Source organism: Pelobates fuscus, chromosome 2 (genome assembly GCF_036172605.1).
Source record: "Pelobates fuscus isolate aPelFus1 chromosome 2, aPelFus1.pri, whole genome shotgun sequence".
Lineage (NCBI taxonomy): Eukaryota > Metazoa > Chordata > Amphibia > Anura > Pelobatidae > Pelobates > Pelobates fuscus.
Genome location: NC_086318.1, coordinates 164,854,100 through 164,872,000, shown reverse-complemented (window position 1 = coordinate 164,872,000; position 17,901 = coordinate 164,854,100). Strand labels below are relative to the sequence as shown.

At 44.7% G+C, this 17,901-nt stretch overlaps 1 protein-coding gene across 1 annotated transcript in view; it reads right to left on the bottom strand.

The window, feature by feature from the left end:
• Nucleotides 1-2,685: 2,685 nt before the first annotated feature.
• Nucleotides 2,686-17,901, bottom strand: part of LOC134586947 (glutathione S-transferase-like) — a 29,894-nt gene continuing 14,678 nt past the window's right edge. The window contains exons 5-7 of the mRNA XM_063442915.1: nt 13,126-13,267; nt 7,915-8,040; nt 2,686-3,056 (exon numbers count right to left, since the gene is read on the bottom strand). Of these exons, the coding sequence (XP_063298985.1) occupies nt 2,934-3,056; nt 7,915-8,040; nt 13,126-13,267 (391 nt within the window). The 3' untranslated portion in view covers nt 2,686-2,933. The remainder of the gene's footprint in view (nt 3,057-7,914; nt 8,041-13,125; nt 13,268-17,901) is intronic.

Sequence of the window (17,901 nt, the reverse complement as noted above, 5' to 3'; positions counted from 1 at the left end):
TTACCTCCCAGGCTGTGAGGTTACTGCAGGTTAATTGCCGAGCGCTGGGTGGCCGCCATTCGGCAGCCGAACACGTGGCGGCGGCCATTTTAGTCATTCGAATGCGGTCAGCGGTGTATGCTAAAGATTCTGTGGAACCAAAATCGGCTACACATTTTGCCGAACACCGCTGACCCTTACCTTCTCCCATACTGAACTTGCAGCTCCAGAGACTAAGTCCCGTTCGAAATGGGACTTAGTCATTTTTCGGCATGAAATTGACCGGCCGCACAGCCCAAATCTATGGAACTGTTTTGGGCAGGAAATTGTGCTTGCGGTCGGTCATAAAGGACTTCCAGCTAACTTTTGATCCACTGGAGGGATTTGGCTGATTTTTGGAAGTGTTTATGTTTGATGTATGCCGAGTCTGAATATGCAACTTTTGTTGAAATTGAATGTATGGTTTTAAAGTTACAGTGTGTGTGTAGAAACTGTATTTTTATTGTATGTAATAATTGGTTTAACTGTTTATCTGAGGGGAGGGAATGTGTGGGTTGCACCAGATGTGTGATTGGTGATTTTATGCCTCCCCCTGGGAGTGTCCTATTTGCATGTAACCTCAATAAAAGCCAGGCTGGGTGTTCCAGCATCTCAGACCTCTTCTGACCCTCAATACGTAGCCTTGTCTCGTTATTGGAGGGAACTGCTATATCACACTGGGGATTGCTATGCTCTGCATATTCCCCTGAGCTCTTAATCACTTAGCTCTTTTAAGAGCTTGTTCCTGTTACGCTCTCCTGGAGGAGAGGTCTTTCCCACACGGTCCTGGAGGACAGAAGCCGATCCAGGGTGGACGGAAGACGGCGCGGCTCCAGTTAAGCTACGGCGGTTGTGGAGCCTGCGGTGGTTGTGGTGTCGTCTGCAGTGCTTGGAGTCCTCTGAGAGCGCTAGGAGCATCCATCAACGGAGGGTACTCGGTCGGAGTACACGGAGCTCCGTTACAATTATCATACTCCCATAGCGGATTGGCCCATCTAAGTGCTTTATCTATCAGCAAGGTTATGATAAATCCGACCCTGGCTCTGTCAGTAGGATAGGCCCGGGGTTGCAATTCGAAATGAATACTAATCTGGTTCAAAAAACCTCGACAAGTATCTGGTGAACCATCATAGCGTAGTGGTGAAGTCACACGAAAGGGAGCCCCTACCGTAGCTACTTCTAATCCTGTGTTACCAGGAGCAGAAAAAGACGTACGGGTCTCCTCAGGCTGCAAGTTCGGCCGAGATAATAATGCCTGTAAGGCCATAGCCATTTGGTCCATTCTATGATCCATAGCTTTTAATCTAGAGTCCTGAGAGGAGGCCTGGGAACTAGTACCTTCAGGATCCATTGGCCCTGTCGTAATGTCAGGATCCAGACAGGGATCCAACACGCAGAGTACTAGAACAGATAGACGTATACCGGACCTTAGAGTGGCCGGACTAACGTCACATAAACAGAGAATAGTCAGGGGCGAGCCGAGGTCGAGGGAAGGAGAAGACAGGTAAGCGAGGTCCAAGCCGAGAGTCAAGGGAAGGAGAGAGAAGCAAAGTCAGAAAACACGCCTAGTCAATAACCAAAAAAACAAACACAAAGAAGGCACCGAGGGAACAGCCAAGCTGAAACCACGACAGGGCAATGAGTCACTGGAAGTGATTGCCTTTTATACCTTCTCTCTTTAATTGGTACCCACGCCCCCAAAACGTCCTTTTTTGAATATTCCGGCGGGTTGTGACGTCATCGACATCGTGACGTCGGCGGGATTGCGCCGCGTCATAAAAGGAGGCGGGGTTATCGCGGCCAGCTTTAAACATGCCGATATTGCTGGAGGGAAGAAAGGTATCAGTGGCAGGTACCATGACACCCGGTAATCCCGGGCATCGATTTTGGCATCGCCAGGTTCGTGTAGTGCTCCCCAGTGCAGTGGTCTGCTTTGTTGGAGGTTTGTGGCACTTCAGCTCGGGTTAAGCCGTCGATTATGCGCTCGTCGGCAGGAGCTCAGGCAGAGCACGACCTGTCCGCTCGCTTGCTAGGCTCCGCCCCCCCATTTTATAACTTATTAGGACTGTCACCCATATGTGGGGTTAGGGGAGATACTAGATCCTCCCCCTTTACGTTTAATATTATGGCCCACACCAGTCGCCTATGGGTATGGTCAGAGGGGGGAAACTAGGTCCTCTCTCTATACTACTATTTTTAAGTAGGCCCCCATCTATCATTAATGTATGGGGAGTAGAGGGGCACTAGGATTTCACCCATGAATATTAGAATAGCCCTCACCCAATGTCCACATAGTCTCCCCCATTATTTCACAATGGCTGGCCAGTCACTAATTTTAAACATTTAGCAAGCCACGACCTGCCACATGTCAGGTGGGGGCATATGGAGATAAAATACCTCCATATAGTAAAATGGGGGTATTTGCAGCAATCAGTTGAGATTTCAGCCATCTGGAGGCATTTGGTCATGCTAAAATCTTAATGAAATACAAGCTTGTCAGGGCCAAAATTACAAAATCCGCACCTTGTTGAATTCAACGAGCAATGTCCAGACTTTGCAGTTTGAATAGCCCTGTACAGCAGCTAATGGTTTTGCCCCATTTGGTACGAGGTAATTCCGACTTAAGTGAATAATCCCATTAGAATTAATATTTCGGGTACAGTGGAACATTTTTTTTTAAATTTTATTGTAAATTTGAGGAAACAACCTGCATTCAGAAAGTCAAAGTAAAGCATAATTAGGGAATGTAAAAAACTGAATAGTAGAAGAAAATAAACGGGTCCAGAAACAAACAGCGACATTAGGCCTCCATATATATATATATACCTGAAACCTGATCTTTCAAGCATGTGATGAAGAAGTGAGAGAAAAAAACTAAACAAAAACTAAACAAAGCTTAAAAAAGATAAACATATTTAAGAATAAAGAATTTTGTTCACAGTTGCTACATATTTTTCATCAGGAATAGGCTTTCTTTTACTTCCAGGTTGCAAGAATTTCTTAATTGTTGGGATCTCACTTGTTCGTGTTTTGAAAGCCTACAATGAATAAAAATGAAAATGATGTGATGTAATGTGATAACAAAATCATGAAAATTCAGAATGCAAATAAACACAAATGCGATACCTCACCGTAATGAAAATGCAAACTAACTACAGTGTGTCTATTTTAGATATTTTATCTGTTTACAAATCTTTAATATATATGTCCTGTTTATGAATTGTTCATGAGCTTTTCTTTCTAGGGTACTAGCTATGCAGTATATTACAGCACTTTAAATCTTTTCACCACAGTCGCTGTGGCTTGACTGGGGCCCTGGAACTGTTCCTTCCTGGAGCCGAATGGGATATTAGCTCTAGTGCTTAGAAGAACTTTCCCCTTTGAATCCCCTGCAATCTTTTCACCTGGAGAGGGGGGACCTTTGGACATGAAAACAATTACTTCATTAAACAATAGCAGAATAAATGGGGCCACAGGTTGTACATTATGGTAAATTAAGGATTAATGTTCTGAGAGGGAGGTATTATGACAACTGGTGAATAAAATATGGCAACTGAGGTTAAAATATAACGTGACAGGGGGTGGGGCCTAACGTCCAAGATGGCCGGACGTGTTCATCTGTAGCTCCTGCCACACAGGGCTAACATCGAGCATTTAAACCCACTAACACGTCTACCTGTGGTCCTCAACTCTAGGTGAACCCATACTACCAGTGGGTTCACTTTATTAGGTCCGGTCCAGAGCTGCAGACCAGCAATAGCCCTCGTAATCCTTGCGGCCCATTGAGACTGCCGCGCTAGTGAAGTGGAGAAGCGGCCATTCTCAGGTCGCTGAGCGTGCACCTTGAGGTGCTTAACCACAGCCCCCCTACTCCCCCTTTAGACCGGAGAGGGTTATCCAGGTCCCTTCTGGGGCTTACAGCATCGGAGGTGATCATCCTCTGAATGTGTACTCCGAGAGCCACAAGGCGCATCCAATATGGCCACCAAGTTGGAGCTTCAGCCCAGCCATCCAGATCCTGGGAATCAGGTGTGGAGAAAAGAGTTTAAAGCTCACTTTGATGCAGTGTGCCAGAGATTCTGGCGTCAGTTAAAGGACCACTCTAGGCACCCAGACCACTTTAGCTTAATGAAGTGGTCTGGGTGCCAGGTCCAGCTAGGGTTAACTAATTGTTTTATAAACATAGCAGTTTCAGAGAAACTGCTATGTTTATCAATTAGTTAAGCCTTCCCCCTAATCCTCTAGTGGCTGTCTCACTGACAGCCGCTAGAGGCGCTTGCGTGATTCTCACTGTGAAAATCACAGTGAGAGCACGCAAGCGTCCATAGGAAAGCATTATGAATGCTTTCCTATGTGACCGGCTGAATGCGCGCGCAGCTCTTGCCGCGCGTGCGCATTCAGCCGACGGGGAGGAACGGAGGCGGAGAGGAGGAGGAGAGCTCCCCGCCCAGCGCTGGAAAAAGGTAAGTTTTTACCCCTTTCCCCTTTCCAGAGCCCCTTTCCAGAACCCTCAGGGCACTCTAGTGCCAGGAAAACGAGTATGCTTTCCTGGCACTAGAGTGGTCCTTTAAGCGACCTTTGGACATGAAGCACTAGCCCCCTTTTAAGCCTGGAGCAGTAGTTACGGTGGCACAGTGACTGGAGGCTTACTCCACCCAAAACTACCCGACCACTGGCAGAATCTGTATATTCTTGTGATGGAGAGGAACAGCACCAGTCCGGGTGAAGATTTGGAGTATCACCTATTACCTACATGTGGCATTGGATGACTTGTCTTGGAGGCTTCTTGCTACACAGGGTTCTATCAACCTGTGTATAAACCTGAAAGCAATGCTTGCACTCTGTGTATTTAGCTTCTATTAACCTCACAGTATCCCTCTATTCTGTACTACTCTTGAACCCAGTAGCTTTCTATTATAACTCATTGTCAGTCAGCACAGCCAATAGTTTTATGCTATCATTTTATACCACTGACATATATTGCCTTGCTTGTTCTCACTAATCTTACATAAAAAGTGCTGTACTCTAACTTTTCAGTTCTATCAACACTCCAGCATTACCGTATATATTTTCTGGAAAGTGTTTCTGGAAACTTGTTTGCTATTCTAATCTATGCACTACCTAAAATAAAGAATGTAAAAAATACATTTAACGTGACTTATGTCAAGTTGAAGGTCAAATATAAGGTAAATGAATAATATGTGAAGAATATTGTAAATGAGCAATATTTGGTGTATCACAAACATCCATAACAATAAAGCTCACAGTAATGTGCTGTGTATTAGTGTATCATGGAGCTTCACAGAAATAAAACTTGCAGTAATGTACCGTAGTGTAGTAGTGGAGTAAAGAGTCTTACAAAAATAAATTTAGTTTCAAAGTCCAGAAAATGTTTTTATGATGTTTATGATTTTGCCCTATAAATAACTGGCACCATGCGCACATTCATTTTTTTTTAGTGTGTAGCAAATGTATACTCCACAACAAATAGTGTCTTTTATCAACTATACCCCATACTAAATTAAAGAATGTGCAGTAAAGTTCTTAACATAATTTTAAAATATTGCAGTGTATTGTCGCAAGAATCAATATTGTTTTATGAAAGACAGGTCATGCCAAACTAACTTAATTGCGTTCTACGAAGAAGTCTGAAGTAATGTAATTCAGGGTGATACAGTAGGTGTGATCTTCCTGGATTTTGCTAAGACATTTTATACCGTTCTACACAAAAGGCTACTATTAAAACTGAAATCAGTTGGTTAAGATTAAAGAAAAAATCATGTTATTGGATAGACTATTGGTTTAAAGATAGAGTGCAGAGTGTAGTTGTAAATTGAGGATTTTCCATTTGGACAAACATGTTCTGTCTGGATCCAGTTCTCTTGAATCTGTTTATAAATTAAATTGAAATCGGCATTGAAAGTCATGTGTTGGAAATTGCAAATGACACAAATCTACGTAGGATAATACAGTTTGAACATGATATAACTTGGATTCATTTGTAGACTGTCTTGCAAATGACAGATTAAATTCATTACAGATTAATGCAATCTCATTCATTTGGGGTCTTTAATAACAATAAAGATGTGGAATTCTCTGTTTAGTTTTTTTGTGTAAACAGAATACTCAAGGATATAATTTATATGTATGTGAACAGTTGAACAGGTCATTGATCCAAGGAGAAATGTGATTGCCATTGTGGAGTCAAGAAGGATTTTTTCCCCTTTTTTGTGGCAAAATTGAAAAACACTACATTAGGGTGTTTTTGCCTTCTTTTGGAGCAACAGCATACATGAATGGGTTGTAATGGTTGAACTTGATAGACTTTAGTCTTTTTTTTTAACCTAGATATCTATGAAACATTGTAGATAAAAAAATATGTCATCCTTCAACCAGGAAGTGACTCAGAGCCAATTCTACACTGAAACATGGGATACACACTGCACATCCAAGCATGTGAGTTACCATGAAGAAATCAGCACGTGTCATTTGTAATTATGTATTACAACAAGTTCACTGACCTTGGAAATTAAGTATCGCTGTACTGCGCATGTACAAGAGGTTCACTTTCATTACTATGGGGTAAAATCAGGGACAAGCAGTAGCGAACATAAAGTTCTACACTCATAATGACTGTCTAACGAAAAGATGGTGTTGCTAGTAAAGTATTGAGAAAAGCATAAAAAAAAAACTATCTCAAACGTATTAGTGCATAAGGCAGATACTAATACTGGAATACTCATTACAAGTCTGTCTAGATTGCTTGCTAGTGAATGTCACTTTTATCCAATAGCTACAGGGCCGGAGCTTCCTATAGACGAACTGGGCGGCCGCCTAGGGCGCTGCTTAGGGGGGGCGGGGGTACCAGCAATGCTATTATGATCATCTGTGCCGAGGCCGCCCCACTATCACATTGGATTATTTATTAATGAATCAGAGCGTGCCGTCGGCCATGTAACCGTGCGCTAGGAAGCACTTACATTGCTGCTAACTTGTGCTCTGTAGAAAACTGGTCTGGTCAAACCTAGGAGCCAGGCCCCCCTCCCAGACATACATTGTGGCAGCGCGAATGTGCTTCAACTCCCCGCTCCCACCTGTTGCCCTGTACATGGGGACAAGTGCGTGGGAGCATAACAGCAAATGTGCTGAGAAAGATGGACACAGGAACAGCAATGAAGGTAAGATGTGGGTCAGAGAATGCATGTTAATCTGCTTAAGTCAATATGTTTGTGTATGTCAGTCTGTATTGGTCAGCGTGTGTGTGTCTGTATGGGTCAGTGTGTGTGTCTGTATAGGTTTGTGTGTGTGTCTGCATGGGTCAGTGTGTGTGTCTACATGGGTTATTGTGTGTGTCTGTATGGGTTATTGTGTGTCTGCATGGGTCAGTGTGTGTCTGCGTGGGTCAGTGTGTGTCTGCATGGGTCAGTGTGTGTCTGTATGGGTTATTGTGTGTCTGTATGGGTTATTGTCTGTCTGCATGGGTCAGTCTATGTGTCTGTATGGGTCATTGTGCATCTGTATGGTTCAGTGTGTGCCTGTATGGGTCAGTATGTGTGTCTGCAAGGGCCACTGTGTGTCTGCATTGGCCACTGTGTATCTGCATTGGCCACTGTGTGTCTGCATTGGCCACTGTGTGTCTGCAGTGTACCTGTATATGTGTGTCTGCATGGATCAGTGTGTGTCAGTCTGTGTGGGGCATTGCATGTGCGTCAGTTTGCATGGGTCAGTGTGTGTGTCTACTTGAGTCAGTGCATGTGTTAGTCTGCATGAGTGGGTGGAGCGAATTGGGCAGCAATTTTATTTTTGCCTAGGGTGGCAAAAATGATTGCACTGGCCCAGAATAGCTACAGTAGATTGCAACATTTAGTAACTACTTGTCATATTTTTCTCATTTACCTGCAGTCGAGGGAAGTGAGATAGAACATCATTGTGGACCTCTTCCACCATTAAAATGGCTTCCAGTAGTTGTACATCTGCAATACTTAGCTGCTTCCCAACCAAGAAATCTTGACCTTCCAAAGCCTTTTAAATAAACAAACAAGTGTTAAAACATATTTTATACAGAAGATAATAGATAATAGTGATTAATTAGAACAAAAAGGTTGACTTTGAAAATGATATAACTGTCTTGTATCCAGACCATATGGGGCACAAGTATTTAACATATGTATTTCACAATCTAATTTATTTAAAAAAAATTGAATTTGACAATTTGTATTAAATTTTCGGGGTACAGAAAAGAAAGGGGGTAATCGTCAATCAAGTAAGCGATACATTGTATATCAACAAAAAGATACACTCCCAGTGTCTGGTAGTTTCCTCTGGAGTCTAATTGACAGCTTGCAACACTTTCCACTGCAGTGTTCTAAGTGTACGTCTGGGTGGCACTGTTTTGTTCTATCAATGAGCCATGCCTTGTCGCTTCTCAACTGTTTGAGGTTGAAGTTTACAGAAAAGAAAAAGGAGGGGGGGGATGGGTAGTTAGGGGACGTATATATTGGTAATTTCGTCTTCACTACGAGCAAGGTGGTTATAGCTCTTGTGTTATTATGGTTGTACACTGATTGGCTGTTCTTAATGATATAATAGTTTATCCTAGGGCATAGCAGGAGGCATGGTGAGGCCCGCAGGGTTCCCACCTTCACCCCGCAGTCCTGACACTCCTGTCAAGACATTCACAACTGAGGGGTTACCTGTTTTCCATGCTCTCGCAAGAGGCACTGGGGCCTCCTAAAACGTGATGTACCAGCGACCCAGAATGCATCACCATACAGGATGCAACTGGATTGGAATAAAGTGCAACGAAGAACCTAATGGGACGTTTCACTGAGTCCATGATTAAAAACCCTTGAGGACATTCCCACACACTCATAGACGAACAGCTAGCACGGACATTCCTATGGGTACTACAACACCATGGATTGCAGACAAGAAGGTTACTGATAAGTACATTGTACTCAGGGCCGGATTAAGAGCCCAGTGGGCCTGGTGCTGACAATTATGATGGGCCTATTTACAGAATCTTATCGACCAAAAATACTAAAACGGTCATACCTCCCAAGCGTCATGTATCTGATGGAGATGGTGTTGGAGGGAAACTCATAGGATGCAGCTATAAGAAAACACATACTCTATGCTAATCTCTCTCTAATTTATGCTTTCATCTTTCAAGTAAATCCATACCCCCTAACAGCAGTGTCCAGTGAAGCAGGAAGTCATTGGTTTACCGAGAGCAGGCAGGATTTGTACCAGGCCGACAGGCAGGAGATAATACATGAAGATTTCTAGATCTGGCTGAAAAAATTAAAAGAGAAAAAGGGTTGGGGCTTTTGCTGGCATTAGATTCCGAAAAAGCCTTCAACCGTCTACATTGGGGGTACATGACAGAGGTCCTTAAAAAATTTGGTTTCCCGGCTGTGGCGGAACCTGCCTCGCCACTGGGCATTGGAGAAGACTGATTGCCAGCCTCCTGCCCTGTGACTATGGCCCCATGTTAAACTGATTGATTTCCCCCTGCAAAGACCCGAAGCCGGGTCATTCGGTACTTTCCCTATGTGAGCAGTATTACCCCAGATAGCTATGCCATGGAGCCCATTCGTATAACGAAAGACTATGTGAAAGACTTTGGCTTCATGGCAATTGAACTGTATGTATGTAATCTGAGCGCCATTCAGTAATAATGTGCGCTCAGATCTAAGCTATCTGGGGATATGTTGAATGTACCTGTTTTATGCAATAGCTGCACAGTTATATATTTTTATGTATTTTATTGTATTTTGCTACCATGTAGCTAATGGAGTTTTGCCTCTGTCCTTTGAGATAATTGGATTACTTCCCAATTATATCCAGGATAGATGACTCTGTGGAACTGGTTTTGGGCAGAAAAGCCATGCTTCATTTGGTCACAAATGACATTGACCTAACTTTTGACCCACTGGACCAATTATTATGATTGACGTATGTTGGTATTTCGAGTATGCCGATTCTGAAAATGTAAGTTTTATGTGAATGTGATATATACTTTTAGAGTTATGAATATTGTGTAAAACTGTGTATTTTCCTGCCTGTGATAGTTAAGTTAGACCATTGTGTTCAGTAATTCTATCACAGGCAGAGGGGAGGATTGTGTGTGTGAGTGTCTGAGAGTATTATACGTATTGATTGGTTGTTCTGCAAAACCCTGTGGGCAGTACTATGTGTGTAAAATGTGAATAAAAGAGGCTGTATGTGCCAGTACAGGCAGTTCTACTTCACCCTCAATTTGGAGTGCCGTCTCCTATTGGGGGAATCTGCTACAAGGGATTGCTATGCTTGTCATACTCCCTTGCTAAATCACTACTAAGCTCTTGTAAGAGCTTGTTCCTGCCTTGCTTTCTGGAAGAGTCTATGGTGGTTATGGTGTCTGCTGCAGTGTTTGCAGCCCTCAGGAAGCGCTAGGAGCATCCATCAACGGAGGTACCCAGTTGGGGTGCCCGTCAATCCGTTACACCGGCTAACTTCTTAAGAGCCATACTGACACTATACACCACACCATCCGCCAAAATCCTTAATACAGGCTTTTTATCTAAAAAGTTTATCTTCACAAACAGTACCCGCCCAGGATGCCCCTTGTCGCCATTAATTTTTATATTAGCACCTCTGGTGAAGCACATACAAATTCTTGATAAGATTAAGGGACTAGACACAGCGGTAGGGATAGAAAAGATAGTACTATTCGCTGATGATATTCTCCTATTGCTAACAAACCCTACAGAATCACTGCCCCATTTAATGCACTTACTAGAAACATATGGATCAGTATCCTACTATAAAAATAACATCAACAAGACGCAGGTGTTGTCCATAAACATGAGAAAAACAACCAAAAACACTCTAAAGGAACAATTCTCATTTGATTGGAGAGATAATTCTACTTGCAACTTGCAACCACAAAACAAAAGTTGATACAGCTTAACCACACTAAACTGCTTACCAAACAAAAACAAACAGCACAATCCTGGGAAACTAAAATGATTTCATGGTTTGGTAGAATCAGCTCAATAAAAATGATGGTACTCCCTCAGATACTGTTCCCATTCTGCACTCTCCCAGTGGAAGTACCTAACAGTATACTTAAAAATTTCAAAAAGGATGCCCACGCGTGGAAACATAGACCACCTCGCATATCAGCTCTCAGTGCCCAATTGTTTGGGGACTCCGGGCAAGAACCATTCCCTAGTCTGCAAAAGAACTACACACTCTCCAACAGGGAACTTTTCACATACCTGAGAATTAAACATATAGTACGGGAGATCACAGGCCCAAAACCAAACCCATCCGTGGTGGGCAACTTTGAACGATTATGTATGGGAGGGAAACTAGGCAGGAAACCATTATCAGCCTGCTACAGAGCCCTTCCGGATGCCCAAAGACCCTTGAAGTTCTCTTATATGATTAATTGGGAAACAGAGATCCATCAGGAATTTACCACTTATCAATGGAAACAGGCACTACTACAAACAAAAGCAGCTACTAGAGGCATAGACCAACTAGAGGCGACATATAAGGTATGGATGAGGTGGTACATGAACCCCCAGAGGCTCTCATGTATTTATGCCAATTCGACCCCCAGTTGTTGGAGATGCGGGAACGGGAAGGGTTTGATTACGATTAGCCATATGTTCTGGTCTTGCAAAACACTCCAGCCTTTCTGGACACAAATCAAAGAGGTTATACTCACCATGACAGGGCAGGATATGCTGCTTCCCATTGCACCCTACATCTTACACATTTTCCCGAAGCTGTACAAAAAGGTGGGCAGATCAGCAATTATTCACGTACTGATAGCTGCAAAGAACAGCATAGCATCCCTATGGAAAAATACGCAGGCCCAAACACTGATTATGGTACTAGGAAAACTAAATAAGACCAGCGTGAAGAAATGTCCCACAGACTGAATAGCATGAACCGGGCATCTGAACAATCATGGGCAAAATGGGAAACATATGGGGTCAGGGGGAGTGGGGAGGGGGATGAATGTGGCTCCAATATAAGCCACAAGAGATACAAGGCCGGCTGGGGCGGGAATTTGGGGGACTGTACTGGTAGACCTGTTACAAACGTCTCTCGAACACAGGATGGAAGGTTACAGGGCATCACGGAGAAGTAACAAGAGCGAACAACACCAGACCGCTTGCCTAATTCGAGCATTGTCAACAATTGACTTGAAGTTACACTTATTTTAAGTTAGTTTTCTATTTCTTTTACAGTTATTCTAAGTATAGTGATAACATGACTGTTATCCAAGGCCACGACCTACACACATATGTCAGCGCATAGACCTGGAATCGGTAGGATTGCCATAGTGATGATGGGTGACCATTGGGGAGGGAGGCTTGGAATATTGTGTAAATTAACAAATGTCATTAATGTATCTGCACACAAATATCGCATGATAATGTATGTAATGCGAAAGCAGTGGTGCCACCTATCCTACTTGATGTACCCTATCTCAGATACAATGTTGACATAACATATTGATGATGCGAAACAATTACTGTTGTACCTAATGGATATCTGTAATGTATGTGGCAAAAACTCAATAAAAAGTGATACAATGAAAAAATAAATATCATATCCTGGAAATCATGGGCATGGACCAAACCTATGCTTTATTGTGCATCCATGACAGTCCTTGGTTTGTGAGAGAAAATGTACAAATCAAGATCGAGCAGACTAATCGTCGTATAGAAAACATCAGCATCATATTTTAACCATACAGACAAATGGAGACTCCTCATATCCATATCACAATAAAATAAAAACCCACACGCCATTAATAGACTTGAAATCGATTTTAGACCTGCTGAGGTATTAGCAAAGCAATCTTACAATTATTCTGAAATGAGGGTAGAGGTAATAATGTTGCTGATAAAAGTAACTGGATCATGTTAAACAGTTAATCTCCCATGTTAAAATGAGTTTAGGACCCACCGATATTTGAAAACAGTCTGCTCGTTCTTTCTCCCAATGAACTGGATCTATAGCCCATATTGGAATAAAATATCTGGCCAATCACAGCTTAAGATTACATCTATACAAAATGAACAATACAAATATTTTACATACCTTTTCATAAACAGGAAAGTATCGATTTACTGCTCTATTTTTAATCAGGTCTATTTGCTTTGCTTTAGCATCTCCCTGCTGAAATGGCAGAGGAATTACTGCAAGCATGAGGTCTGTGGCCCCTTCTACATACATGTCAATACTGAAAAAAACAAGGACAATATGTTAGTCATATGCAGGGCCAGTGCAAAGATGTTTGGCTGCACAGGCAAAGATGCATTTTATCACCCCCCCCCCCCCCCTTAAAAAAAAGCGTCTTCACCTGTGTGTCTCGTAGCCCCCCCTTTTGAATTTCTTACCCTCTTTAACGTATTTTATCCTCCCTTTACTATGCGTCTTCACCTGTGTGTTTCTTGCAACACCCCCTTGTGTATCCCTTACTTTCCTAAACCCCTATGTGTAACGGATCGATGGGCACCCCGACTGGGTACCTCCGTCGAAGGATGCTCCTAGCGTTTCCTGAGGACTCCAAGCACTGCAGCAGACACAACAATCACCGAACCGGAGAAGCATACGAATGCTCTCAAGCATATGAATGCTGTAAACAGCTGAACAGGAAAAGCATACAATCCGCTTACACTCCTGGCAATCAGCATACAATCCAATTCCCCCAATAACGAGACGACACTTCGTTTTGAGGTCAAGCAGAACTGACTGTACTGGCACATACAGCCTCTTTTATTCACAATCCACAAACATAGTACTGCCCACAGGGTTTTGAAATACAACCAATCAATCCGTACAATACACACAGACACTCCCACACAAAATCCTCCCCTCTGCCTGTGATATGATTACTGAACACAATGGGTAATATAATTATCACAGGCAGAGAAATACAGTTTTAACAAAATATTAATAACTATCAAAATATACATGCCATTCACATAAAACATACATTTTCAGAATCAGCATGCTTGAAATATACACATACTCAAAAACCAGGGCAATCGGTTCAGGGGTTAAACAGTTAAGGGAAAGTCCTATTTGGCCAAATGAAGCATGGCTTTTCTGCCCAAAACCAGTTCCACAGAGTCTTCTATCCTGGAGATAATTGGGAAGTAATCCAATTATCTCCAAGGACAGAGGCAAAACTCCATTAGCCACATGGTAGCAACATATAAAAAAATACAATATGCCCAAATACTGTATTTAAAGGGCTAAATCTCCCAGGGGCCATAGTCAGCAGGCAGGAGGCGGGCAAACAGGCTTCTCCAATGCCCAGTGGCGAGGTTGGTTTCGCCACACTATGTGTGTCTCTTTTTTTCCCCAGCCCCTTTGTGTGTCTCTTTCTTTCCCTCCAGCCCCATTCTGTGGCTCTCTCCCCTCAACCAGTGTTTTTTTCCTCCCATGCCACATAGACATAGATATATAGCAACACACAACCATACATGCACAAATAATTATTCAGGCACACAGTCACAGAGATATGCAGGCACACAATCAAACAAACATAGTTAAACAATCTACACATACAGGTACAATGCCATACAAACACAGACATAGGGACACCCACAGAGACATTCAGACACTGTCACACAGAGACATTCACACACTACACACAGTCATATACACATACAGGCACAGACATACAAAGACATACATATCTAGTCATATAGTCATACAGATACAGGCATACAGAAAAGGGGCGGATCCAGAACCTAATCGCGGGAAGGACACTGGTAGTGGGTTGTAGTGACTGTAGTTAGTTGAAAAGTTAGGTAGCGTAGTAGGGGCTGTAGTGGGGTGACAGGGGTTGTAGTGGAGGTTATGGGCTGTAATTGGGGGGTTAGGGGCTGTAGTTGATGGCTGCAATTGGGGGAGAGGGGCTGTAGTGGGGATGATATGGGACTGTAAGGATTGTAGTGGGAGGTAAGGACTATAGTAAGGGAATAGGGGCTGTAGTGGAGGTGTGGGGTTAGGGCTGGACGTGGGGGGATAGAGGCTGTAGTTGGAGGGATGTGTAGTAGAGGAGTTAGGGCTATGGTGGGGGTAGAGGGGCTTTGGTGGGGGCACAAAGGCTGTGGCGCATGGACAGGGGCTGTGGTCTGTGGTGCTGGGAAGTCGGCCAGCCTCTTCTGGTGATGTCAGGAGGAGGGGGAGTGACTTTCACTGCTCTTCTCCCAGACTCCCCAGCGGTCCAGGTTGAAGCGCAATGGAAGTCACGCCCCCTCCTCCTGATATCATCAGGAGAGGCAGGCCAACTCCTCTACTGGCTGCAGGCTGCAGGGAGAGAGGTAAGTTTAACCCCTAATGATTGTGGACGTACTAGGTACGTCCGACAAAAAAACTTATGTTACGGTCCTACTAGGTATGTCCACGGCAAATAGGAGCCCTGGACTTACCTGGACCGGCGATCCGCTGTTATCACGGTTGGGGGGGGACTGCCGGAGACCCCAGCAGTCCCTCTGCAGCAGCTTTGGCCACCCCAGCCCTCCAGGGCCATGTGATCACCATGAACACATCGTCGCAATAGGAGTCTAGGAGCTGCCAGCAGGGGGACTGTCTGAGCTGTCAGGCAGTCCCCAAGGCTGCTAAAAAGTAAAAAATATATTGGAAGGCGGAGCCTGAAGCCTATATAAGCACAGGCCCCCTACTCCACAGGGCTGATGCCTCCAGGTTCATTCAGACATTGATTTCCGGTTCCTTACCTGATATCCTGATTCCTTGCCGCCAACTCTCCAAACGTCCGGTCCCGCCGGTATTTACTTACCGTTCCCGCCCTTTCACCGGACCGGCTACAGCTTCATCAGCATCCCTCCGGCATCCAGCACCACCTTGACACAGATTTTTCATTCCAGCCTGGGCATCAGATTGAGCAGCTACCGCTTACCGGCTCCACATTGTCACCCTCACCTCCCACATTGCCACCCTCACCCCCCCACATTGTCACCCTCACCTCCCCCCCACATTGTCACCCTCACCTCCCACATTGTCACCCTCACCTCCCCCACAAATTGTCACCCTCACGTCCCCCCAACATTGTCACCCTCACGTCCCCCCAACATTGTCACCCTCACGTCCCCCCCCACATTGTCACCCTCACCTCCCCCCCAACATTGTCACCCTCACGTCTCCCCCCACATTGTCACCCTCACCTCCCACATTGTCACCCTCACCCCCCACATTGTCACCCTCACCTCCCCCCCACATTGTCACCCTCACCTCCCACATTGTCACCCTCACCTCCCACATTGTCACCCTCACCTACCCCCAACATTGTCACCCTCACGTCCCCCAACATTGTCACCCTCACCTCCCACATTGTCACCCTAACCTCCCCCCCAACATTGTCACCCTCACGTCCCCCCACATTGTCACCCTCACCCCCACATTGTCATCCTCACCCCCACATTGTCATCCTCACCTCCCACATTGTCACCCTCACCCCCCCCCACATTGTCACCCTCACCTCCCACATTGTCACCCTCACCTCCCCCCCAACATTGTCACCCTCACGTCCCCCAACATTGTCACCCTCACCTCCCACATTGTCACCCTAACCTCCCCCCCAACATTGTCACCCTCACGTCCCCCCCACATTGTCACCCTCACCCCCCACATTGTCACCCTCACCCCCACATTGTCATCCTCGCCCCCACATTGTCATCCTCACCTCCCCCCCACATTGTCACCCTCACCTCCCACATTGTCACCCTCACCTCCCCCCACATTGTCACCCTCACCTCCCACATTGTCACCCTCACCTCCCCCCCCACATTGTCACCCTCACATCCCACATTGTCACCCTCACCTCCCCCCACATTGTCACCCTCACCTCCCACATTGTCACCCTCATCCCCCCACACTGTCACCCTCATCCCCCCCACACTGTCACCCTCATCCCCCCAAACTGTCACCCTCACCTCCTCCCTACTGTTACCCTCATCCCCCCCCACACTGTCACCCTCACCTCCCCTCCCCACCCTGTCACCCTCACCCCCCACCCTGTCACCCTCACCTCCCCCCACACTATCATCCTAACAACACTGTCACCCTCACCTCCACTGTCACTCTCTCTCCCCCCCACACTGTCACCCTCACCTACCCTGTGTGTGTGTGCGTGTGTATTTGTGTGTCTGTGTACATGCGTGTCTGTGTATCTGTGTCAGTGAATGTAACATGTCTCTGTGTGTGTCTGCATGTGCACTGCTTTGTCAGTCTGGGTATTTGCATGTGTGTGTGTTACTGTATGAGTATGTGTCTCAGTGTGTGTGGAAGTGTATACACTACACACAAATGCATACCTGCATTCAAACATGTACATTCACACACATACTACATGCTTACAATCAAACACACATTGTATATATTTTTAAATACACAATATACACACACTGCATCCACTACACATGCACTGTAGTCAGACGCAACAAACACACCCCTGTATTACAACACTAAAATTATATATAAACAGCCCTTAATTCAAACTAAAACACTACACATTAAAGCACATCTGTATTTAAAATGCATCACTACATACAAATACCCTTGCATTCAGACGCAAGCACTACACACAAGTACACCACTACATTCCAATGTCAACAGTACATACAAATACACCCATACATCAACACATATACTTCATACAAAAACATGCTTATTCAAACGCTCAAACACTGCTCACAAATACAACCCTGCAACGGTGGGCAAATGGTATATCCTCAGCTGGCATAGCATTGTTGGAGTTCTCCGACAGATGGGGATCTACCACTGGGATACTCAACATGAGATGTCTGGATGAAAGAGAGGGACACAGCGCTTCTGATTCTGCCT